General features: G+C 38.8%; 1 protein-coding gene across 1 annotated transcript; it reads right to left on the bottom strand.

Annotated features, from left to right (window-relative positions):
- Nucleotides 1–1,245: 1,245 nt before the first annotated feature.
- Nucleotides 1,246–26,850, bottom strand: pitpnc1b (phosphatidylinositol transfer protein cytoplasmic 1b). The gene is made up of 10 exons (XM_012875189.3): nt 26,226–26,850; nt 15,999–16,147; nt 12,292–12,380; nt 11,121–11,128; nt 10,926–10,997; nt 8,101–8,193; nt 5,658–5,813; nt 5,059–5,122; nt 3,675–3,761; nt 1,246–2,204 (listed from the first exon to the last, which is right to left on the bottom strand). The coding sequence occupies exons 1-10, from the start codon at nt 26,271–26,273 to the stop codon at nt 2,047–2,049; spliced, it is 924 nt and encodes a 307-aa protein (XP_012730643.2). The 5' UTR covers nt 26,274–26,850; the 3' UTR covers nt 1,246–2,046.
- Nucleotides 26,851–27,054: the final 204 nt, after the last annotated feature.

Genomic DNA, 27,054 nt, shown 5'->3' with positions numbered 1-27,054 from the left:
AAGCACTGTGGGTTAAAGCCAGGGTGCCAGCAGACTGTTTTGATCATTTTGATGGATCTAAACAGACCCGATGTGGCTGACAGTGCTACTTATCAGAGAAAATATGACACAACGCAATCATTTATTAGACTAAAAATGTATTTATTGATACAAATCCCACATAACCTTTCCACCTAATTAAACACAAAACATTAACCTGTACAATTTATTATATAAATTGACAAAATCTTTTATTATAAAATCGCTTATTCTGATAATAACCCACTTCAATATAAAAAAAAAAAACAACAACAAAAAACCACGCTAATCGTATCATAGATATTTGCATCATTGACCAATAATTGAAGTTTAGCCAGGGCGGGACGCATTCGCAGCTCCCTGCAATGTGATCAGGGGGCCAATACCACACCTCACTGCGCTCTGTCAATACACCTGGTGTGGCCTTATTGGCTGAGGTGGCGAGGGAGAGCGGATCCATTGCAATGAGCGCCTCTGTCCCTTCTCCCCTGTGCTCTCATTAGATCTACTCTGTTAAACTCCTTATGCATCTGTCTGTAGGCTGCATTATGGAAACAATCATAGACCCCTTAAGCTGGTTGTTGTGCTTCGCTAAAGCTAAAGGACTGATGGAAAGTGCTGACGTGTGTTTGGAGGCTGATAGAGACACTTGGAGATTTTTTTTATTGCTGTACAAAAAAGGCATTTTTTTTGTTCTTAAAGTATTTGTGCACCATATATTTCCATGCACTATCTGGGAGAAACAAGTGCACTCGAACAGAAAGTCATAAAACATAGCTATACAATAATGTGATGGTATTAAAGGAATGATTCAACATTTTGGGCTATCTGGCAGGCAATTACATGAGAGAATCAATACTACTTTTCTTTAGAGCAGTTTGCAGCTTAGTTTAGCTTCAAAAAAGAATGAGTCTGTCCTGATGTAACAAATGTACCAACACTAAGTTTGATCCTTGAAAAGAAACATTTTACCTCTGGAAAAACTAGTCTTTATCTTAACAGGTACCAAAAAGCTCACCTGATAAGATACCCTAATTCAAGTTTTTGTGTAGATTTAAGAACGAATGCAAAAAGTGTTTCCTGCTAGGGTTTAACCTTTGCTAAGATTTAGCGTGCTTTGGAGACGCCTTTTCTAATTACATTCTGTAGACATAGAAGGTTTACTGACATTCTTGTATTTGAAAGTGCCAAAGTCCAATAAATGTATCCATTTTCTATTTCTGGTTAGTCCTTACATTGTCACAGAGGTGCTGGTGCCTGTACCTATACCCTATACCAGTGGTAAGTGGGTGAGAGGCAGGGTACATCCTGCGCAGGTGAAGTTCTAAACAGAACGGCCCCATGTGGGATTCGAACCTAGCACCTTTTGGATTCTATCTCAGATGAACATATAATGAAAATGAATTGAAAACAATCAATTTAATAATTACTATTTGAGCGTCAATCATATATCAAATGTGTCATGGAAAATGCGCGTGGAAATCAATTTGCAGTTTTAATGAGGTTAAAATAATTGATTATTTTTCAATTTATTTGATAACTGATTCCTGTGCTACAGCACACCATGAAATACTTTAGTTCTATGTGGCACATCAAACAGACCCTAACATTAATGTACTAACCTCTATGGCCAGTTAAGTTTAAGCTCAGACTAGAGGTAGAGTGTCCGCTCGTATCTTTAATAACAGGAAGACGGTAGATGGATGAATGGCTGAATGGATGCATCCAAACGAAAAACGGGATTATGTGGTTCTTAAACTGATATTAATATCGTATATATTGATGTAAAAATTAATTATTGATGATGTGTACACATTTGACCTTTATACTATAAATAGATTTCTTCAAAAATATTTTATTCATTTATTGGATTTTGGCACTTCTGCCTTTCCGCACTCATGTACTGTGCCCACCATTTTTAACAGAAATGTTGCCGGTGCTGTTGCTTCTTGACAAATAAAATCACATAACCTTTGCTGGCGTAAGTTAGACTCTCTGTTTTCTCTGTTGTCATCGGAGAAAGAGGTATCACTCAGGGGTTGAGTTGAGGCGAACAGGAGTGTGCGGCAGAGAGGGGACTGACGTGCCAGACATGTCCACTGTTGTCACTCCCATCTTCTTCAGGGAGCGCTCGTCTGTCACAGAGATGGAGCGCGAGATTGTGGGATGTGCTGGAGCCTGTGGGCCTGAGATGGATGGACAGATGTTTATTTGATGTTTCAACAAAACAAGTGCACTTCACGTCATGCTTATGATGCAATCTGAAACCAGGAGGGAAAATAATAAAGTAAAAAAAGACAAGTGAGTAAATTAAAAGAAAAAAAAATCCCCCATATTTAAGTTTCTAATGAACAAAGGATTCCGACGATCTGTGCCATACACTCCAGCTACCATTAGTTTAATCCCCTATTGGTATTCAGCTCATGCGCTCGACTTCTAATTAGATTCTCTCCAGTAAATGACATCCATTTACTTTTATTATGGCAGATGAATGAAATGAAACCAACAGTATTTTTTATTGCACACTGACTGAATGCTGTAGCCGCTTATGGCCTGTAGAGGTTCATGGCAGTGCAGCGAGCTGCAGCAGGTTGAGCAATGACTGCAGATTGGTTGCAGCTTGATGTCTCTCATCATCACACACAGAGAAAAAGGGGTGGGGGAGGGGGGGGGTTGCACAGAGGGAGAGAGAGAGAGAGAAATAGAGGGAGCCAGCAGGGATAAGATGGTTCGGTCCATACTGGGAATTCTACCTTTGATTTTTCACACATGCTCCTGAGGTTCACCAGACAAACCAGCAGGGGGCAGGGTGACCACACACACACACACACACACACACACACACACACACACACACACACACACACACACACACACACACACACACACACACACACGTGCACACGGGTATGCGTGCACATACACGCTGATTTCTCCTATACGCCCGTACACATACCCCCTCCAGGTCTGACATTTACAGCTAAGTGCTGCATCGGCTGGTTATTTATGTTGAGAGGGATCATGATGAGGGGAGAGCAGCAGGTGGCTGCATTATACTCTTTATCAGAGCAACGCAGTAGCATTATCATTTCATGAACTGTCCTAAACCTAAAACACAAGTGCCCACAGACACACACACACAAAAACACACTACATCTGTCTCTCAGTCGCCCTCTTCTTCACACGCTCCCTTCTTGCTGCTCCGTGTTTTCTGAAATGCCTCCGAACTGCTCTTCCCTTTCCGCCTTTCTCCCACAGATGTACTCCTACCATCTGGACACTTGTAGGGCACAGCGAAGCCACTAACCTGCTCTCGTAAGGCATGTTAGCGCTACACAGCTAATAATTCAGACTGTTTTGGAGTTTGTTGATTGAAGCAATTAACAATGACACAAAAACACCTAAATATGTGTGTACTAAATAAGAATCTGTGTTTTATAATTCTGACCTCTCCTTCTGAATGCAGCGGCAGTTGCCACAGACCTCAAATGCATGTTTCACAGCTAATGTTCCATTGATGTGCTCTTCTTTGCTTTCTCTTTTCCCACCCCCAGTCTCTGTCTTCGCCTGCACAGCTCTCACATCCAGCAGGACAATCTCTGCTCCAAACCTCGGGGGTATTGCAGTAGAGTGCAGGTCGGGTGTAGCAACCTCACCTGAGCTGTTCTGGTCAGATTTCAGTTTGGTGTTGGTATTCTCTTCCATCGCCTTCTCGTACTGCCTGACCTCTTCCAAGGTGAGCCCTACAAGGAGACGGCATGTATAGAGTGTTAAAACAGAGCAGAAAATGTACATTTGCTTTTACAAAAGACAGTTTCTTAAAAAAGTATTCATACCCTTTTTACTTTAATGTGTTTTGTCATGGTACAAATACAAACTTCAGTGCATTTATTAGGCTTTTACTCATCCCAAAGCAGTGCATAACGGATGCAGAAGGAAGTGGATATGTTGCTTTTTTTTTTACAACTAGATATCTAAAGTGTGGCCTTTAAAAGTGGTTTAGACATCTGTGCCTGAGTATGGAATCTGGAATCCTTTCTTTTTAAGTTCTCCAAGCAGGTCCCAGAATTTGCTTGGTGGGCACTGTACTGTATATTCCTTCTGGCCCTTTAATGCCTTAGAATACCAGAGAATAAACTGGACAGTGGTGCTCTGAAGAGGAATTTCTGGATCTTTCTCCTTGACCTGTCTGCGCTGAGACTCTGGTCCATTGAAGAAGAAGAGGGAATATGCTGACAGTAGTTCTATTAGATGTGGTCCCCACATAACTGTTCTTTTTGGAAAAATTTAAAGAAAAAAAAATCCATTGTTGTAAGTCAGCCTTAAAAAAAGCCCTGCTTGCAGTTTGTCACAAGCCATTTTAGGGAAATGGAAAACATGATAGATGGTGCTGGTGTCACAAAAGACCAAAATGTAACTTTTTTTTTTAATTGACATGCTGGTAAAGCTATTGGTAGGAGGAAAACTAAGGCTGCACATCACTCTGAACACACCATCCCCAGCTTTTCTTCAACATGAACAGGAAAGCTGTTAAAAGCTGACGGTAAGACGGATGGTGCTAAGCGCATGGTAATCCATTAGAGACCAAAAAGACTTGAGACTTAGGCAGAGGTTCACCTTCCAGCAGGACAACAACCGTAAACATACAGCCAGAAATACAATACAATGATTTAGATCGAGGCTTACTCATCCGTTAGAATGGCCAAGTCAAAGTCCTAACTTATTGTAAAAGGAAGGTCTTGAGGGTTTAATTCAAACATGTCATATACCTTTTCTATTTGTATTTGTCAAAATATTTTTAAAACATGTCTCCATTTTCTTCCACTTCACAATAGTTATCTACTTTTTTGTTTGTCTATTAAATAAAAATCCCTACAAGATACATTGAAATTTGCAACAAGACAAAATGTATACAAATTTAATATGTAATAATACTTTGGCTAGGCTATGTGTAAAGCTTATTTTCTTCCAAAGAATAACACCAAAGTTGTCCTGAGGAAAAATTGCATGATAAATAACATTTGTATGTTTTTGACTAACCATGCCACTCGTCAATCCATGCGACTGCCTGCCTGTGGCCGACCAGAAGGATATCTTTGATAGTCTGAAATTACAAATTCAACAGGTTAATGTCAAGAAAAAAAACAAAAACTGAAGAAACTCACTCAGTGATGAATACTGCTATTATCCTGCTAGTCATATGATACTATTGGTATTTTTGTGAAGCACATCACTGACACAGCATCTTTTTGTTTAATTAATCTGAGGAAATTGGCTATGTAGGAATTTCCATTAACAGTGTAACCTGAAACAGTCATGAACATAAATAAACAAACTTCACACTTCAGTTTCTGCTTCATTGCTTTGCCTCGTTGTGGAGGAGAACTGAAATAGCAGAGTTAGCTCAACTGAATTACACGAGACGCAGTGCAGAGATCATTTGAGACTGCCCGCCCTCATGGTGCCTGTAATTACGTTAATGTCTGGAAATTAATGTGCCGATGATTTATTTGTGTCAACATGCCACAAAAGGCAAACTTGGATAATAAAATCCAATCAGCACCAAATGAGGATTGTCATTTTGTCCTCAACCCGGTGTCTTCGTATCAGCAGTGGGCAGAAATAAAACCCTTTCTCACTTTATGCATGAAGTCCTCCGTCTTGGTCTGAAAGCCGTAGACCTCAAAGCTGCACTGCACTTTCTTATAGGAGCACATAATGGGGCTGTGGTTGTCCCTCCAGCCTGGCTTTAGAGGTCCTCGGTTGGTTTTATTCGACCGCCAGCAACTCAGATCCTGCACAGAACAAAAGATATTGGGGTTATATGCTGAATCTGCAAAAACCTTGCAACTGTGTGGTTCTCTCAGAGGCCACAATAGATGTCTGCGGTTGTGCTTATAAGCTTCTGCGTGTGTGAGGATGACTGATATTTGAGTGGAGGTGTAAGCAGGTTGTTGCTCAACACAGCCCTGAGGAGGAAAAAGTGATACCACATATTATGCACCTGCGACCAGAGGATGTTTGGGGATTTTATGTTCTCACGATGTAATTTAATATAATCCGCAGGTGTGCTGGAGACATTGTTTTATTGGTTGTATGTGTTTGCATGCTGGAAGCTTTTTCTGCATGCTTGTTTGCACACAAACCTGTGAATTCACCTTTGTTGCTAAGGGCTCGCAGGCACTAAAGAGGTGTGAAATCTCGGATGAGAGGGAGTGAGGAAAAGCAGGGAGGCTGAGTCGTGTGAAGGCATTACTGCGTTATTTTTCAATGGAAAAACCTAAAGCCAGTTACCGTTTTCATTTTTGGTTTAATGGATTATAATTTTTGTGTACACCTTGAAAGTTTTTGAGCCTCTGCACACAAATGTTTTACATATGTGTGCAGAGTGTGTAGCCAAATCGTACATACCGAAAGAAAAGGACAAGGTGAAACCAGTTTAGCTATTTAACAGCCAACCGTAACCGATTGTCCTTCTGTTACAGTGCCTTGCAACAGAATAAAAGCCTCATGTACCTTTTTTTCCCCATTTTGTCAAATGACAACCACAAACGTGTACTTTATTTTATTGTGACTTTATGTGACAGTGTAATGTATAATAGAAAAGTGGAAAGAATATATAATATGTTTTCAAAATGTTTTTCAAATAGGATTTAATTTTTTTTGCAGAACCACGTTTCGTTGCAATGGTAGCTCCAAGGTTCAATCTTTACAAAGTAGCTCAAGCTCATTTGGATTAGAGGGAGAACATCGGTGAAAATGTGCATTTCAAGTCTTGCCATAGAGTCTCCATTGGATTTAGATATGGTTGTTGACAAGGCCAGGCTAACACATGAATTATGCACTGATTGTAATCATTCAACTGTAGTTCTAGCTTAATGTTTAGTGTCGTGGGTTTACTGGAAACCAAACCTCCACCCCAGTCTCAAGCATATTGCCACCCTGAAAGGTTTTTTGTGCGAGTTGCTTTGAATTTACCTTAATCCATCATCCTATCATAACCAATCAGCTTCTTTGTCACCACCAAGTTCCACTCCTTAGATGTGTTGTTTTTATAAAGTTTTACTTGTCATGTACATGTATGTACAGTTTTGGTCTAATCTAATCAGAGTACAATGTTTTTGCTCTGTCCCCCACATGGGTTTTGGTCAACTGCAGTAGGACTTCTGGCTTCTTACCACAGCCGATTTTCTCTTGCTAAAAGGCCCCTTTGTGGAGTATATAATTATTTGTTTTGGCAAAAGATTTTCCCCTCTGAGCTATGGAGCTCTGCAGCTCCTTCAAAGTTGTCATGGACATCATTGCTGCTTCTCTGCTAAATGCTCCCCTTGCCTGGCCTGTCATTTTAAGTGGATGTCCATGTCTTGACAGATCAACAGGTGTGCTCTGCTCTTTCTGTCATAAGATGAGGGATTGAACAGCTCTCTTTGAGATTTCTTTGAGATTTTAAAAGCTTTTAATATTTTGTATGTTTCTGACTTAAACCTCTCCACAACTTTACCTCTGATCTGTCGGCTGTGTTTCATAATGCTGACTAACTATTGTTCTTTAAAAAAACTTCTTAGACCCTCACAGAACACCTCTTGCTATAATGAAGTGTAAATTAAGGCAATTGGTTGCACTGGAGTTGACTGGAATTTATTTAGGGTTATCAGAGTAAAGGAGGCTGAATACAAATGCATACTTTTTGGATTTCTACTTCTACAAAAATCCTGTATCAGTTTCCTTTTCACAAATAATACCCTACAGTGTGTTGGCCTACAACATAAAATCCCAAAATCATACATTGAAATTTGTTGTTGTAACATTACAAATGGGCAAAAGTAAAAGGAGAATGAACACCTTTGCGAGAATGTATTAGTAATACCTTTAAAACACCTTTCAAAACCCCCACATGCTGCATACATTTTTACGCCGTGTGTAAAACAAAAGAAAATAACGCATACATTAGATGTTAAGCATTACAGCATTACAGATGCAGATGGAAGCATTTTTAACAATATCTGGCCTTATTTATAATTTTTAAGCTACCTATTCTAGGTTATCTCATTTTGTTTTGCTTTTAGGTTTTGCCTCACGCACCTCTGAAGCTTTGTAGTGCTTTTCCGGGATGTGGTCGGAGAGGATGTCCAGGAAGCAAACGTTCTCCGCCGGGGTTGGCGAGTCCCCAAACACCTAGATCCAGACAGATGGGAGGAGGTCACACGGTGTAATGACTGCAGCTGCACGAACGCGCACTAACTTACACAACATAAACACATGCATTACTCACTCAGCACAGAGCGGGGATAAGAGTAGATAAGTAACTGTGTAGAAAACGGAGGTCACACACCATAACACCCCTCACTACTGTATATCCCACCCTGAGGCCCTTGGAGGAAATCACACTGGAGCAAGCAGATGAGAGAACAGATAGAGAGAAAAAGCACAGAAGGGGATAAGGGAAAACGCAAGGCTGTATGTGGGATATTAGAGCAAAGGAAACAGAGGTTTTATGAAAGCAGAATACAGTTTGTCTTGAGAAACTGTGGAGTGAACTTAGATGAGGAGCAAGAAGAACACACACTTTTCCCTGACCTTGCATAACATTTCGGAATGCTGCACTGACAATGTTTATTTCATAAAACTAGCAAGTAGTAAAACATGAAATAACACTCGGCTATGCTCCTGTTACTGTGTTGTACTTATATGTCTACTCAAGGTCTTGCTCATTCTCATGGAATGCACTACCTAGAAGTGCTCAGTTTTCGTGTTCAGTCTGTTCTTGTTACAAAACTCTCGTGCCTCCCCCACCCCCACCCCACTCCCATTGCCTTTCCATGTTTTTGGTCTGGTAGTTACAGTATGCCTCACTGTGGGATTTCTCAGCTGACCTGAAAAGGACACTTAACAAAAAAGTTGAAGAAAATACTATGCTGATTTGAATCCTTTATTTTCAAGTGGTAGTATTTTTCAGCGCGATAATATGAGAAGAATCTCCAGTGGAAGGTTGTAGTTTGGCAGCAGACAACAGATTGAGTGACGGAGAGGTGCCCATGAATTGTAAAGGATTCTGTAGAGTTTCCATGTCTAGAAGGATATTGTAACTGTAACTGTGATTCATTTAATTTATTTTTTGACTGGACTTTGGTCTTTTTTACTGGGATAAAGAAATTTAATAACTATTAAGTGGAAGGAAAAGAATACACTGCCTTCAACATGTTTTTTTAAATAAAAAGTCCAAAAAGAAAGGTTTGGGGCCACCACAAACCTACCATGACATCTATACTGATGGGCCGTTCAAGGAGCAGATGAATTAAAGAACAGCTAAGAGGCAAATGGAACTTTGGAGGAGCAGCAAATATCAACTGCTCAGGTGGGAGTGTCTGTTGACAGGCGAGCAATTAGTCTCTACAAATATGGCCTTTATGGAGGAGTAACATGGGTGATGGTGCTCTGTCAATTGTGGGGTGCTTGGGTGCCACCCCTCTCAAAATTGCAGGAAAAAAAACAAAGACACAGTAAACATAAATAAAGAAATAATGTAATGATCATATCTGTTTTTTGATTAAATGTGTCTTATTTTTGATTTTACATTCTATATGTTTTTTGTTTTGTTTTTGTAAGTAACATTTTTAATTTCTATGGGATGCTGGACAGATGAGTGTGGATGTGTTTTTTTAAACTTTTGGTTCCCATGTGACTTCATGCTGGTCTCTAATTGGTGACTTCTATTCTGTTTCCAGTCAGCGTTTTTGTTATTTTTCATTCAACCAGGTTAATCCATGATACATGTCAATCATAGTCCCTAGTCCATAGAAGCACAGCCACAAATGTCACTCAAACATAAGGATGCAAAGTAATCAATCAATCAATCAATCAATCAATCAATCAATCAATCAATCAATCAATCAATCAATCAATCAATCAATCAATCAATCAATCAATCAATCAACCTTTCATTGCAAGAGCGCGTAGTGGCAAAGAAAACCTAACTCCAGCCTTGTTTGTAGCAGTCGTGGAGGTTTTAAGCAGGTATTTTTTTTAACCATTTCCTGGAACAATACGGCCCTTCTGCCTTTCTGGAACGTTGTGTTCTCTTGCCTTTCCCATTTTTGAAGAATGGCTAATTTAAAGAGAATTATGTGCATATGTATACCTCCATGGGGAAATTAAGGCATTAGTTACTAATAAAAACTTCCTTGACACTAATTTATAAAGGTAATGTATAAATAATAATAATAATAATAATAAAAAATCCCAAGTAATCTTTGCTTAAATTCATTGTTATGGATGCCAGTTATTGTGGCATCAAGCACTTTAAAAAAGGAAATTATTTTTGTAATACTGGATTATTTTTCCCCACTGACTAAATCTGCTCAAATAAATGTTTTTCTTTCTAAATTTATCATTGTGAGATTATGCTACTGCGATCCAAGCTAAATTTATTTTCAAGCCTTTTATACATCTTTTTCCAAGGGTACCAATGTATATGGAAAGAGGGAAAAAATAAGAATCCCAATGTTCTTCTTGATAAGCAGTATTTATATTGTGGCAGGCTGAGTCTTGTCTTATTTTTTATTTATTTTTTTACCTTCATCAATTACTCAGAGCACAAACAAGAGGCCGAGCAGAACTACAATTGCTTGTGAATTTCTGTCCGAGTGTGTTGATGCGCATTGGCCATGGACGAAATGCAGCATGGCAGCCATGATCAGCACACAGCACGTCTGGTTAATAGATCTGCCAATATTGCATTTTGTGCTTTGCTTGTTTTCCTTGTAATGGCCACATCAATTTGATAAACGTTTTTGTGGCTCTGCAGAGAAAATTGCAATTCCTCTCATTCCCCTTGAGTCTCACTCTCTTCGCTCTCTTCCATGATCTCTCTGTCCTCCTTGCTTCCTCCCTGTTAGGCCTATACTCACGTTGTTGTTGCTGCCGTTGTTGTTTTCAAACCTCGTCTCAATGCGAATACTGAACTTGGGGATGAATGACACCTACATGAGGTAAACACCAAAAGCATACAAAGGCATATAGCAGATTAATGCCACTTATCTTCTAAAAAGAAATGAACCCAATATTTGGGTCATGGTAAGTAGATGATGTGTGAGAATACTTACTGAGTACTCTGCATCATCAGCGACATTGAATATAGATAGAAAGAAACAGCATTGATTACTCAAAATGCATGAGCACAGAAATATTGTAACACACATATGCCACAAACTACGAGTGCAATGCATGTATACAGATGGAACTCGGTTAAGTAACAATCACCGATTAATTGTACAGTGCTATTTGGATGATTAAATCCTATATCCAATGAAAACTAAAAAAAAAAAAAAACAATACAGAAATGTCAGGCTATCAAAATGTGTGTCTGTATATTCTCATGTAAATGTATTTGATATTTAGTCAGGGCTTCTTTTGCATTTTTTACTGCGTCAATGCAGCGCGGTGTTGGGGAGATTGGTCAGTACCTCGGCTGAGGTGTTAACGAAGTTTCTCTAGATTGCTGGATCTGGTGTCGCTAATGTTCTTGTTGACAATACTCCATTCAAGGCCAAATCAGACATCATTTAAGCAGATAATAGTATCTTTGGCAGGTACCAAGTCCTGCTAGAAAACATGTCAGCATCTCCATAAAGCTAGTCAGGAGAGTGAAACATTAAGGACTGTGAAAAATACTGTTAGACTTTATAAAACCCAGTGAACCGACACCAGCAGATGACATGACTTTTTAAACATCTCTGAATGTGGGAACTTCACAGTGAACCCCAAGCAACTTGAATCCGTGTCTCTCCTCTTCTTCTAGACTCTGGGTACTTGATATATGAAGTGAAATCCAAAACATACTTTCATCTGAATAGAGGACGTTTGATCACTGAACATTCCTTTTTCCTCTTAGCACACATAACAAGAGTCTAACATTGTCTTTCAGGTTAGGCATTGCTCGACACAAGTAATCCAATAGCTGTAGCAGATATCCTGGATACATATTTTTTGGTGATTGTTGAAGCTGTGACTGACGCCACAGACCATGCCTTATGAATCTTCCCCACTCTTGAACAGGCTTGGCTTGACAATACTCTCAACGCTGCATTCCTTCCACTCAACTTTCCATCAAAATGCTGTGATACAGTACTCAGAAGACTCAGCTCCTTTAGCAATGACCTCTTTTGTGGCTTAAGTTTCTTGTGAAGTATACAAATTACAGTCTGAAGGTGCGTCTGTCTATCCACCTATCTATGACAGTTGTTAAGCATTCAACGAGGAGTAAGAAATGCCCACCTGTGATGGTGTAGGGGTAGAAGTTCCAGGCCTTTTCTGTCACATAGAAGAATCGTGGGACAAAAGCTTTTATCCAGCTTGGCAGTTTACTGAAATCAGAACAGAACAAAAGAATCATAACCACAGAGTGAATAAAGGTATGGAAGAGCAAGAGGGAGATTAAAGATGGAGACAAAGAAATCTTGAGTGTTTTACTGGACCAGATTACCTTCCAGCACAGTATTTATTGTATGACTCATTCTCAATTACACCCCTGGTGATAAATTGCTTCAAAGTCACATGTCGGAATAGAGCGAGAGTTCAGTCTGTTGTGCAGTCACTGTACCTATGTGCATGAGTGTATTTCTGTGTGTGCTCAGTGAGGAAGACCCAACACTCACAGAGATTAGAAAAATCCTTCAGAGCTAAAGTGTTTCTTTACTCCTTTAAGAGTTTATTTAAGGATTAAAACTTTGGTTTGGAGTGGTGACTGGAATAAAGCTTAAGGTTGCATCAGGGTAATGAGTCGGGTAAGGAAATGACTTAACAGGATTCCTAGTGTTTTCAGAGCAGTTTTTTGTGACAATTATTTTATGAGCACATAATAAATAAAATACAATAAAATGTCAGTTTGATTCATCCATAATTAGGGGGAAATTTTTGTTGTAGGTTAGTTTTTGATTTGATCGAATGGAGCAACATTTTACCCTGATGGACTGTAACATTATTAAATGGGCTTATGTCAGCCTTTTACTAATAAATGCAGTGTATGATATTTTGAGGCTAATCTATGCCTTTCAATTGGTATTTAAGTAGTAAGTTGTCAAAGTAAAAAAGGAAGTGGCAATCAGATAGTTTATGCCCTTAGCACTCCCACCTCAATATTAAGCCCAGCCATAACAGCAATCTCTAACCTAAATTATAGACATTATCTCTGGTGGACCGGCTGCCAAGAGGGTAGCAAAAACTGATAACTCAAAATACCACCTGAGAAAAAAATTGCTCAGGTAATTATGTAATTGAAGGTGCACAGTTATTGCTATTCCCAAAGAGTTGATTGGAGTGTTATCAGTCACCTAACACTAAACCAACTAATGACAGTCACACATTTGATCAACCAAATCATAGCAGCACAGCCTTTCCCCCGCTCTTTGTCTGCTGATCTAATCTAGCATCAGTTACAGTGCATAATAGACTGTAGACTATATCATAAATGGACATGGCTACTGCAACCTAACCCACTGATTTGTCGTATGCCGTTTTGAAGCCTTATTTCAGGTTTTAGACTGTCAACATAATCCTCCATCTAGAGTTAGAGTTACAGTAACCAAATTTAGGCTAAAACCTACTTTCTGGTGTTACACTTACTAGTGGATATGGATTTACATTCAGCCCTTCATAATACCCCCTACTGGATTATTGGGTAGCTATCATGTGTCCTTATTCAAAAGTTGCCACATCAAGTCATTATAACTTGCATTCAGCTTTCGCAGTTTTTTACGCAGAATGCCTTTCCTGACACAAGCAGATACAGTTCCCGGTATCAAAGATACGGACTTTGTCCATTACGCCACAGAGGGACATTGGAAGATTACATATGCTTCAGATTCACCTTCATAGACATTTGGCAGACTGGTTTACAACAGATCAGTCTGGCTGTTACATATTTTTGGATGTGTGTAGCACCTATGAAATGCCAAATAAACTGCACTTGCTCCATAACTATGATATTTAAATACTGTCACAAATAAATTGAGTGAATAAAGTGAGGCACTTAGGGCATAATGTTAATTTAATTATATTTGTCTCATGTCCAACATCACAAGGATCATACAGAAATTATATCCTCAACCATGCAATAAAGACTTCTTGAAAAAATGTTTTGCGATTTAGTATTTAATTAGAGAAGTATATATTTTTTATGAAGGCGATCTATTAAAATGAACCACCACTCAGTGGCTATTAGAGACATTAACATTTTATAGAGTTTCATATTGTCTTTCACTTTTGAGACAGATATCCATCTCTTTTATGCAGCTAATATTCAGCTCCTTTAAACTAGTAGTGCATCGTCCAGAAGAAGAAGAAGAAAAAACTGTGTTGGCAGAAACCCTTTCTTTGTGATATACAGCACATGTGCCGAATGTGTTCTCCAAGCTGCCAGCAGGCAGCGTATAAAGTCATAAATTAATGCATTTATACTTATGTGGTATCCTTTGGAGTGTCTCCAAGGGAGTTTTTATGCTGACTGTAAACTCAAGTTAAGCACATGAAATGGGAAAAATTGAACTTCTTATTAAATTTACTGCAATGGAGTTGCAAATTTAGTACAAAATCAATATTTAGGGATAGCTGTACTTATATGTTTGTGTATTCATGAATTATATTATGCAACGCTAAATTTAAGGGAATGTATATTTTACAACATTTGTCACGTTCTGGTTTATGTTTAAGGTATTTTGCCCTCCTTCCTTAGGTTCTCTGGTTGCTTTGAGTTTTGTCTTGTCTAGGTTCTTGTTTACTGTTAGTTTATCCTGTTTTGTCATCAGTTTTAGTCTTAGCTTTATTTTCTGTTTTTAGGTTTGTATTTCAGGGTTGTTTTGTTCTTTATTAGATCGTGTGTGTGTAGTTTGTTTCTGTCCACTTGTCTTGTCAGCTATTTATATTTGTCTGATCTGTTCTTGTTTTGAGCCTCAGCACTGATGTCTGGTCTAATTACTTATTCTGCACACCTGCCTAACTCCACCCCTGCTGCAATCACTTCTCACCGGTTTCACCTGCTTCCACCTCCATATAAACTGTTGAGACCAGACATCAGTGCCAGGTCGTCTGTTTGAGTATGGGTGAGTCTCCTGCTGCAAGTTTCTGTTCATTGGTTTAATTTTGGATTTTTGACCCCTTGTCCCCAGAGATCTGAGCCACCCTGGTTCTGTCTGTTCCTGCCTTGTCTGCCCAACTGGACTGTTTGTTTCTCTGCCCTTTTTGGATTTTGTTAATAAATATTATTTTACTGAACCTCTGCTGGTCTAGTTGAATTCTGGGTCCTCTGCTCTGATTCATGACAACATTTGAAACAATTAATTGTAGAAATATAATAAAATATTTTATCTGCTCTTTGGGAAATCTAATTTTTACCCCACTTAAAGTGTCATTAAGAGGCACGCTACTGATTAATGGTTTGGATGATGTAATTTGCGTCTACTGGTAATGCGAATATTTGTTTTTGATAATCTTTACTTTTAGTTCACATGCTTTGAAGCCTTTGACAGCTCCATTTTCTGCACTAAGAAAGAGAATGGTGAGAGGCTTAGATTTCTTTCCTATCCTGCAATTACAGCCATCAAGATGATGTGGACGTTTTCCTCCCAGCTGGAGGCCTGTACTTACACAATTAGAACACTTAAAGGTTTACTGGATGATGAGCTTCAGGGAATAATAACAGCTTCCACTTCAATTCACAGTAAGCCTGTTGCAGACAAAAAAAATAAATCCTGGACTTTGGATGTAGACAGGTTACAGTCCACACGGGGTGTCATTGTGTGGAAATGATGCTTTATCGCCTGTTTGAAGTTTGGATGTAAAAGATGCAAAGCTTTACAGGAGGGCAAGAGACTAAAGATGGAACAGCTGTTATCAGAGTGATAGAACTGACAATTTAAGGCTGGGTCTGGGGTTGCAAACAGGATTATTGGTACAGCAACACAATCTTTAAAGAGATGATCTCGTACCTGCTGAGGTAGATTCTCTTCTCGGTCAGCTGTCCGGGGCCATGCTGAGGGTGAGTATCCGGCTCATTCCTCACAACCTCCACTCCCTCACCTCCACCGCTCTGCTCAGAGCTGTGCTTACTGATCATGTAGAGCTGGCCAATCCTGTACTGGAACACAGAAAAGGACCATGATGATGTTTATGAGAAAAAAAACCCACTTGTGTTTAAAAAACATGTTCCTAAAAGGAAACATAACTGAAAATAGTTTTTTTTTATATTTCCCATGGAAAGTACCCATGGCAAGGTGCATCTAATTTTTTCCTGGACAAATTCTTTGACAGAGCTATTGTTATATTTATTTTTGTGTACTCTCTTTGGTTCTCTTTCCCGTAGAAATTACTTCTGGCCCAGTGCTTCTGTGTTTAGCAGTGGCTCTTTCATAGATGAAATGAATGACCGAGCTTTTGCTCCCATTAACTGTGTACCATTTGTTTTTCTCTCCCTCTAGAGTGCGTCTTTTTCTCTTGATTGAGCCAGTGATGTAGATTTTCAACCATTAACTATGTGTAATGTTTATTAATTTCCTCTGAAAGTTCTCCCATATGTTTAGCTGTGAGCTAGTGCTCCCTTCCACTTTATGTACTCTGTTTTTCTTTCCCGCAGACCTGGATCAGTGTTTCTGAAGCTTCTCCGTCTCTTTAATGCATTCTTAACCCCCAGCTGGTCACAGCAGATGGCTGCTCATACTGAGCATGGTTCTGTTGCAGGTTTCTAGCTGGTGGAAAGGGTAGTTCCTCTCCACTGTTGCCTATGCTTGCTCAGAATAAGGGAGGGCAACAAAGTCAATAACTCAATTAAATCAGCTTGGCTTGCTTTGTTAGATAACTTTTTATCAGCTTGCATTTAATGATCAACTTAATATGATTAAATTGTATAATATTTGGACTGAATTTAACTGTAGGTGACAGGGTGTGATTCCAGTTCTATTACTGAAGTGTGTTAAGGACTAATAATTTGATTGATCTGAAATAAGTTTGCACCAGACTGGATTTAACAGAATTGGATTTGTTTATTGGCCCTGTTTGTCTTAGAAACTTTCTTAGGATTACATGGGTGGAGAATATGCACATCATAAATAAACTGAGGTAAACTGGACTGACGTGCTCTTAAGATGTATTGTCTCCAATAAATACAAGTTGAAAGTTTGTGTCATAGTGTCATTCAGTCTTTTCTCCCCTGAATCAAAATCCTTACAAACCTTTGGTACACAATCTTTCCTTATATTAACAAAAGTGTTGATTTCAGTAATGATAAGCAAAAAAGAAAAAGTCCAAGCCCATGTCTGATGGACAAGGATGCATTCAGTTTTTCAGGAAACGGAATGCGTTAATTCACTTTTTATACACCCTCTATGGTAAAACTTGTCTGTTCATGTCCTCAGATTGAGTCTTTGATGACCAATTCTCACCAAATGTTCCACCTGCATGTTTACTCATGGTAATCCGCTGATAAGGATTTTTCTCAGTGTATGGTCCAAAAAAAAACGTTTGGTACCACTTTACAATTAGGCTCCCCGTATAGATAGCTTGTAAACAATTTATAGATATGTTATTAATTAATCTGTAAACACAATATAAACCATGCTTAAGTGTTTGTTATGCATCAATTAAGTTAGAGCAAGAGACAAACTGACCAGTTTCTTGCCAAATTGTGACCCAAATCCATTTAACTATATAACTTATCTATGGTTGCTTTTATTAAACATTTCAGACTAAGTTACAACCTAATAAGCACACACAGGTCAGTTTTGTCTCTTGCGTGCACTAAATTAATGCATAATAAACTCTTATAAAGTGTTTACAGATGAATTAATAACATATCCACTGTCGCTTCATGCTTGCTCAGTATGAGGGATTGCTGCAAAGCCATGGACAATGCAGACGACTCTCTCTGTAGCTCTATGCTTCTTCAGGAGTGAATGCTGCTTGTCAAGACTTTGATGCAATCAACTGGGTTCCTTTGTATAGGAAATTTTTTGACCAATCTGTATAATCTGATTGAATTTGACTTTGTAAAGTGCCTCGAGATGACATGTTTCATGAATTGGCGCTATATATATATATATATATATATATATATATATATATATATATATATATATATATATATATAAAACCAAATTGAATTGAATTGAATATCTGTAAACTATCCATTAGCCATTTATAAGGGGAACCCTATTGTACAGTGGTAACCAAAAATTGTATTATTTCCAGAAATGTCCTTCTGAGCACCACAACACCAGCTTTAAAGTATTTTTTCTACCAAACAACATGTTCTTGTGAGAAAACTATGCGTACATGGACTTGCAGAGTTTGAGTCATGTGACAGATGGCACCCTGAGAATAACACTTTTGACAGCTCACTGTATTACAGTCAAAAGCCTTATGAATAAAACACAGACTGTTTTGTGTGGAAAAGTGATACATTCAACTACTTGCATTCATTGCTCCTATGCTGATCAGTACCATGGCAGTAATTCAAATCACTTTATCTATAGAGCGCCAATTCATGGCAAATATCATCTCATGGCAATTCAATAAACAAAATATAATAATAACTTCAACTCAGTCATACAGACAGATTCAAGGTTGATTACACACACTCCAATTTAACACTGATGTCTTCTAAGGCATCCCAATGCATCCAATGTGCTGGCTTGCATTCAGTCATTGACTTGCAGCAATCACTCTTTCTTTTACAAGCACGTAGTGACAATGAACCGTCGATAGCATTGAGTCGTTAACTTTGGAACAGTTCCTACTAGGAGCATGCATGTCACAGCAATAGACAGGCAAATGAAGAAACCTGCAGAACTGAGCTCAGCGTGAGCATCTATCTGCCATGGCCGACTGGGGGATTTGAGAGGAGGGAACGTGCACACAAAAATCCCAGAAGCAGCTTTCTACGGTGATGAAAGGTAGAGGGTTAAAGGCAGTATTGGATCTTTTAGTTAAAACCATGAGATCTAAGCTGAATGCTGCAAATATTTGTTATTTGAACTGCAATTTCTATCATGAGAAGTCCTTTCCGTCTCGGTTAATACAGGCTTATTAGGGTTACAGCAGAGTGCTTTTACATCTCTGCGTAGGCACGTGTCTTTTAGATTGCCAAGGTATTGCTCTTTGAAAATATTTTTTTTTTTTTCAGTTTCTCTCTATATGAACCTCTGCTTTACAGACTGAAGTATAAGCTTGAGAATTGATCACAACATTGTATTGCGTGGCAGCTGTATTTTGCATTGATGCCAGAGTTTAGCATGCTATACATAACCGCATCACACTACTAAAACGTTCAATTACCTTACTTTCAATTTATTTTCCTTGGAACGCCTTATGCTGTTATGGTGCAATATTTTACGTGTGAACCTTGGAGGCCGGCATTCCCCACAGATCCTACCTTGACACCACCCTTCTAAATATGGTTTCTGATGAAGAGACACCTTCACGCCCAATAATAACAGCACTCACTGACGAACAGCAGCCTCTCCCCACAAAACAATGTGCCCCACAACCGTCAATGTGCACCACAATAACGGTTGACTAAAAACGTGAGAAAGATAGTAGAAGAAAGATTGAAAGCAGTGAACATCCTCAGACGTATCTTGCAATAGTAAGTAGGCTGCAGCTGGTGTGGCTGCAAGAAGATGACCAACAGCATTTCCTTACTGCTCCTTCCACTATGACTGTTAGTCAGCTGGTTGATGAAGCAGCAGTTGTTCCAAGAATGTCCCGTAAATTTAGCATTCATGCATCTTTCATATTTACCAGTCTGTCTAATCTTCTGAACTAATAGCTGCTCTGACCACAGAGAAAATAGTCTCCATTAAATCTGTAATGGGAAATAACATAAAATATTGCAGCACACAATGGGAAGTCGGTTAGGGCATCTTTGTGATTTTGTTCTAATAGGAACAGATTGACTTGGCATTTAAACAGAAGCTGAAATATGTCTAAAAACCTCACAGGTCAAAAGAAGCTTTATAAAATTCACATATAAAATGTTTGTTACATCAACTTGGTGAAGTAATTGTTTCCTTTAATGTACTAATGAAAAAACTAGGCTACTATGAGAAAGTGTGAGAGGGAAAGGAAAACAGGCCACGTCCACAGTTCCTGTGTTAGGTTTTGTTTTGACAGACACTTGATCCTGGCTTGTCTGCTGCAAGCTTTCAGTTTTTGTGTTTTTTTCCCTTTACAAACCATAGGTGAGTAGAAATATTGCCTTGAAATGTCTATTTTTATTTATTTTTTAATTTTTATTTGGCCAGGGAGGGTGAATATGTACAGTCCTAATGAGGAGGATGGGACTTTGCTCTCTGCTGCAGCAGCAGTTTGTGCCTGATGCAGATGAGACTCTGTGAATAGCGTATTTTCTTTTACTGCTCCTTTGGGCATGTGAAGTGATCCTTGCTGTGCTCAGCTTGATAGAATCACTTGTGTATTGTAAGAGATCTGCAGTCCCTTTTTTGTCATATCTTTGAGCCTAGATTACACCGTTTTGTATTTACTTCAAGCGTTAACCAGTTGCTGCTTTATTTCTGTAATTTATAGCAAATCACAGCTGAATTATTCCCTAAAATCTAATAAGCTTTAATGGTTTTACAATGACAACACTAGAGCGGTTTATTAAAAGTAATCTCCTCCTCTGTTGCCTTTGTAATGCAATTCATTTTGTTGCCCTATATTTGTGTGGCACAAAAGCAGAGTTTTAATTAAATGCAAGTAACACAGAAACAGATAGGAAGATAGGAAGAAAGAAAGAAAGAAAGAAAGAAAGAAAGAAAGAAAGAAAGAAAGAAAGAAAGAAAGAAAGAAAGAAAAAAGGAGGAGTGCAGACAACTACAGATCATCCTTCACTGCTGACATCATGTGACACTCCTTCTTGTTCCAATTACAGTGTAATGTCAACACTCAATATTTACTCATTGGGTATTCATCGGACTTAATTAATCACAGTGATGTGTGCTTTAAGGCAGCAGCACTGAGCTCCTCCTATACATGTAACAGACCCGTTTACCTTATGAAACCTTTTGAGGTATTGAGGTTTAAAAAGTTATCTGTCCTTAAATCACACCCGTGGACTGCGCTGCTGCCAAGTGTCACATGTTGACAGTTGACAACATGTTACCTACCACTGTTGTTTTAATTAATTTATTTAAAAGACCTTTTAAATAAATGCAACCATCATGAATTTTGGAAAGGTGTAATTATAGCTTGTCACGTCAGGTTTGAAACTCTGCTCACAGTGTCAGCATGAATGCAAGTAAATGAAAGAAAATATACTTCAGTTTTCTTATGATTTAAAGCTCTCATATCTAAGTGCCCAGCTTCAACTTCCAGTAGGGAAGATGCTAAATAGAAACTGCCTTGTTTTAGCAATCCCACCGTCATTTACTAGTGTTTTAGGGGCAATGACAAAGTCATATTATTTTTTAAAGCTTTTTAACATCAAATTTAAAATCAAAGTAGATCTAAGGAAAAGTGTTTGGAAACAACTGAGTCCTCTTTCTGAATGTATGGTGGGTCTTAAATAAATTTTTTTCATGTAAAAATACTGGTCATAAGAAAGGTTTTCAACTTCTCCGTAGTACAAATGGGTTTTGCAATCAAAGTTGAAATTCATTCTTATTCATTTAATTAGTAACAGATATGAATATTATTATAACTAAAAACCCATTAAGATTAATCAAGGTAAAGGCATGGATTATTTTTCTGACATTTATCATATCTTTGAAAATGCACATTTATGAAATGTTTACTAATGGTCTTTCTCACCTTGCCCTTTATGCTGGCCGTTTGAGAAACGTAAGCTACACAGGTCTAAACAAGAGCAAATAAAAACGACTTTGTGAAATGTAAAGTCCTCTTACATTTTTGTAATATGCATTTCACCTTTGATGCACTTCTTTTCTAACTAGTGCAAGTGTTTGGGGAGCAAAGGTGTGACAGCCTTCTGCTGCATCTAAGTGGACGTAGTTAAATTTGTCATGAGGTCATTGACTTTTTTAAATTTACATTTTTGGCAATTACATTCAGTTTATGTCCAATTTATTCAGAAAATAGGTCATGCTGTCTGTTTCCCTTTCAGTATTCAGCACCCAGCTTGACAAGCGACAGCATAGCATCACAAGAGAATAAGTAAAGTTGTTATTAGGTCATTGTTATTGTATGATTCACAGTTGCTGTGGTTCTGTAACAGTAGAAAGTGCTTGTTGTCAGAGCAAAAACTCTCACTATAGTCTGATTCACTTTATAGGCACCTTATAATGAGATTAAGGTTTGAAGATGAATAAAGGCACATCCACATCTCTCTGAAACACAAATGGATAAATTATAAACAGATTCAACGGCCAGAAGTTGCTGTCTGACAGCTTAGCCTATGATGCATTCACATATAATGGAAAATCTCACCTCAATATTTCTGCTAGTGCAACCAGGGCCAAACCAAACCAAAACTACTTTTTGGAAGGATCCTGAACCACAGGTGGAGTTTTGTTATGGGAGAGTGTTAAACCCTGAATGTACTCAATTTTAGTCTACTTCTACAGTTACTATTATTTCTAAACTTTAAATTATATAACGAGTAATTGGTATTCATTGTTTCCATACACAATATTTAAACTCAGCTTTGCTCTGATGTGTTACCTTATAAATGTATTACTAAAAAGTAGGTAATCTTCATGAAAATATGAATTAAAATAATTAAAGGAAGCACAGACCTTCGCTTGAGGCTAACAGAATGCTGTCGTTGGCAAGAACCATTTAAAGTTTGCTAACGTTACAGGGTGGCACTGACTCAACGTGAGCAATAAATTGAAACACACAAAAGGAAACGGTCTAGATCAGCAATGGCAAACATGCAACTCTTCTCCCTATCCTGTGCCACTCTTAGCAATTTTACTGATCTGTCAAGGAAAGTGTGGCTTGAAGATTCAGACAGCAACTTCACACAAGCGCCAGCAAAGAACATTGTGCTGAACATATAAAGATAAATGGTGTTAAAAGAAAAAAAAAGAAAAATAAAATAAAACTCCTCGTGTTCCTATTTACACAGAATCTACTGGAAGCAATAGAGCATAGCTAGCTGCTACACAATGTTGAAAAAGCAACAATTTAAAATGTTCTTTACAATTCATTTATTGATTTTTTTTTATAATATAGCAACCAGAGTCAGATGATTCTAGTGAACATTTTCATATAGCTTTTGTGTTGTTGAATAGGTTGTTTTAACATTAGCTCACATAATTACAATTCTTGCAGCAGTGAGACATGCTGCTAACTTTACCAAGATGGTAAACCTGAAAACTATTAAAGCAGTGGCACTCTGCTGTTGGCACATGCATTTGCAGTTCTTATTCCTGGTAGACTCAATAAGGAGAGAACTGCTACCCAGTGCTAACTCCCCCGACCCCACTAATCCAGAAAAGTATTTTTTGTACATCATTAGTTAACATAAGTTGAAAAACAAATTGTTTTTCAGTTTGCAGACATTTGACATACAAGGTGAGGATGGCTTTGTTTGAAAAGTACTGGAATTTTTTTAAGGGTACAATGCTAAAAGTGTTCCAGATCGAAAAAGTTTGTCTGGCCATTGTACGGTGTTAGTAAACCCAGGATGGCCTTCTGAAAGCAAAACAAATTCCACCATCGGTCTAAAATGATTGAGAGTGAGCTTTCCTAACACTCTCCCACAAATAGCACAAATAGTAAATCACATGGCTTCAGTTAAATGCATTTTGGGATTCTGGACATGACTTGGAACATGGTGAAAATTACTTCTTCTGATGGCAAGGCAAGGCAAGGCAAGGCAAGGCAAGGCAAATTTATTTATATAGCACAATTCAGTACAAAGACAATGCAAAGTGCTTTACATGATTAAAACATAGCAAAATAAAACAGAATAAGAGCAAGTAGGAATAAAATATAGATAGAAAATAGAACAAAAAAGTGGTGATTCAGTTAACTAGGACAGTTGAAGGCAATTTTAAACAAATGTGTTTTTAATCCTGATTTAAAAGAACTCAGGCTTTCCGCACTTTTACAGTTTTCTGGAAGTTTGTTCCAGATAATTGGAGCATAGGAACTAAAAGCTGCTTCTCCATGTTTGGTTCTGGTTCTAGGTATGCAGAGCAGGCTGGAGTCAGAAGACCTGAGTGGTCTGGATGGTTGATACGCTGATAACAAGTCTGTGATGTATTTAGGAGCTAAGCCATTTAAGGATTTATAGACTAACAGAAGTATTTTAAAGTCTATTCTCTGAGATACAGGGAGCCAGTGTAAGGACTTTAGAACTGGGGTGATGTGCTCTACTTTCTTAGTCTTAGTGAGGACGCGGGCAGCAGCGTTCTGGATCAGCTGCAGCTGTCTGATCCACTTTTTAGGCAGACCTGTGAAGACACCGTTGCAGTAATCAATTCGACTAAAAATAAACGCATGGATTAGTTTTTCTAGATCCTGCTGAGACATTAGTCCTTTAATCCTAGAAATGTTCTTCAGGTGATAGAAAGCCGACCTTGTAATTGTCTTTAGATGCTTTTGAAGGTTCAGGTCTGAAACCTGATGGTTACTTCCTGCAGGAGAATGCACCGTAACACAAAACACATATAATCTCAAACTGGATTCTTGCAAATAACAGTGAGTACTCAAATGGCCTCCACCGTAATCAGATCTCAATCCAGTAGAGCATCTTTGAGGTGTGGTGAAATGAGAGATTCGTATCATGGACGTGCAGGCAACAGATATGCTTTAACTGTGTAATACTATTATTGTAATGTGGACCAAAACATCTTATGAATGTTTCCGACAAAGAATTCTGGGATTTCTGAAGACAAAGAGGAGTTCCACTATGAAGGTGTGCCCAAACAAGTGGCTAGTCAGTGTATATGGATTGGTCTCTTCATCATCCAAAATGAGGTAGAGATTGACCCATCAACCTTAGTGATGGTCCAGTCAACACTAAGTAGGTATTATCTGAGCTACTGTTGCCGTGTACGCTTTTCCATCTGCAGAAAGCACTTCTCAGCATTCCTCGACATGGTAGCGGTGTATTGTGTTACATAAATGGTGATAATTTTTAAGATGAGCATTATCCACCTTTTTAGTTTAGAGCGTTGGTTTAAATGTCATAAATGGCATAAAACGAGGTAGCCATTTTGATTTGATAAATCCTCAAGCAAAGCTGCATTTAAACTTGCATTACATACAGCCAAAAGAGGATTTGCTGCAAGCTCAAGTTTATGTGTCCTGTACTGATAGCGTAAATCCCATTCCGGACTGTTATTTGTCACTGTCATTGTTGTGGTAACAGATAGAGGTGAAAATGGGGATAGGTGGGGGGAAGTGGAAGTACATACAGGAGAGGATGAGGACATTCCTTTTGAAGGACACTTGAGGGAATAACTCTCTCTCTCTCTTTTCCCCATAATAGGATCTCTATGGTTATAAAACTGCTGCTCAAATGCCGTCGTCTGAGCTCAGTTCTTTATCAGCCGTAACCAGTCTGACTAGTTTCTGTATTTGCTCTGAATGCTACACAATTCCCTCACTTGTAAAGTATACACATGCATAGTATGGTAATACTAGCTGACTTTGTGTGGATGCTGCCCAGGTGTTATACATTGACCCTTTCAACTAAGGGTGCTTCAAGGGTACATTCACACCAGCCCTCTTTAGTCCGCTTTAATCAGACTCAGGTTTCTTTGTCAGAAGGTTTGGTTTGTTTGGGGGAGGTGTGATTGAGCAACTGAACTATGTTGCTGACCAAAAAAGCAAATTCGGGTATGTCTCAAAACCTAGGTCTTGGCTTGGTTGAACTGAACTCTGGAGCAGTTTGAATACATATGTGAATGCCAAGCGGCCAATTCAACAACAAGAGGCTGCTCCAAAAGCAGGAAGTGGCAAACAGCGCAGGGCAACCTGGGTAAATACAATTGTTACTGAGCAATAATAATAATGAAGTAACTCATATATTGTAAGTACGATGCTCAACATCTGCGTAAGATCCAATTCGCCGAAACAACCACAGATAATCTTCTGCATCGCCTCATTTATACTTTTCTAGATTGCAAGTTGATTACATATGATGACATTTCAAACGCACCTTCTTTTTAGTCCACAGGTTTAGAGTGGTGGGTGGGTAGTGTTTCTGTTTGTGTGTGTATGAGCGTGGGAAAGACAAACAGACTTACCTCCTCCACCGTCAAAGGCATGCATATGCGATACTCTTTCATCAACATTGTGCTGCTGCAGGGAAGTGTGTCTTTTGGAGGTGAACAGAGTAACTGTGGTAGGGTTTGTTTATCTCTGCTGTCTTGCTGGCATAGTAGACCTGCTCAGGCACGCAGCACTTGGACCACAGTGACCTCTTAACAGCCGTATCCTCCCCCCTGTTTTGCTGATGTCAGGAATCCGTGGAGTTGAGTCCAGCTCTTTGTCAATGAATGTCCGCTCTCTCCTTACTTTTACCCGCTCCTCAGAGTCTCGTCTCTGCTTTTTGTTTCTCTTCCTCAATTAATCTTGACTCGACTTCTTTAACTGCTGCCACTACTCCCTCCTTGGCTGCTTCTTGTCTCCCTTTTCTGTCCTCTCTGATTGCTGTTTTCTCTCTGTCTTTCTGTTACCGCAGTGAGAGCAAAGTGGTAATTAGCTAAGGTAAAAAAAAACAGAGACCTGCTGCTAACCAACCTTTCCCCTCTTGGCTCTGTCTGAGCTTTGTTTAATTCCTCTGTATGTGTAATCTTCCTGTCTCTGCGGTGCTCCTCCTCTCTAAACCGGCATCCGCTGCTTTCAGTTCCTCTCACAAATTCCTTTGCCGTTTTGCTTCTTTACTGTTTATTTTCCCCCTCCCTCTGAGAGTATCCACTCCCCGCCCACTGTACTTTAGTACCTTTACCCCTGTGCCACCTCCCTCCCACTTTGATCTTTATCTGTGCTTTCGTTTTTGTCACTGAGATCGTTGGAAGTGATAATTGATTTCCTCTAACTGACAATTTGAAGTGACGCAGATCTTTTTCCATC

This window comes from Fundulus heteroclitus, chromosome 3 (genome assembly GCF_011125445.2).
Source record: "Fundulus heteroclitus isolate FHET01 chromosome 3, MU-UCD_Fhet_4.1, whole genome shotgun sequence".
NCBI classification, from domain to species: domain Eukaryota; kingdom Metazoa; phylum Chordata; class Actinopteri; order Cyprinodontiformes; family Fundulidae; genus Fundulus; species Fundulus heteroclitus.
This window is presented reverse-complemented; position numbering and strand designations above follow the sequence as displayed.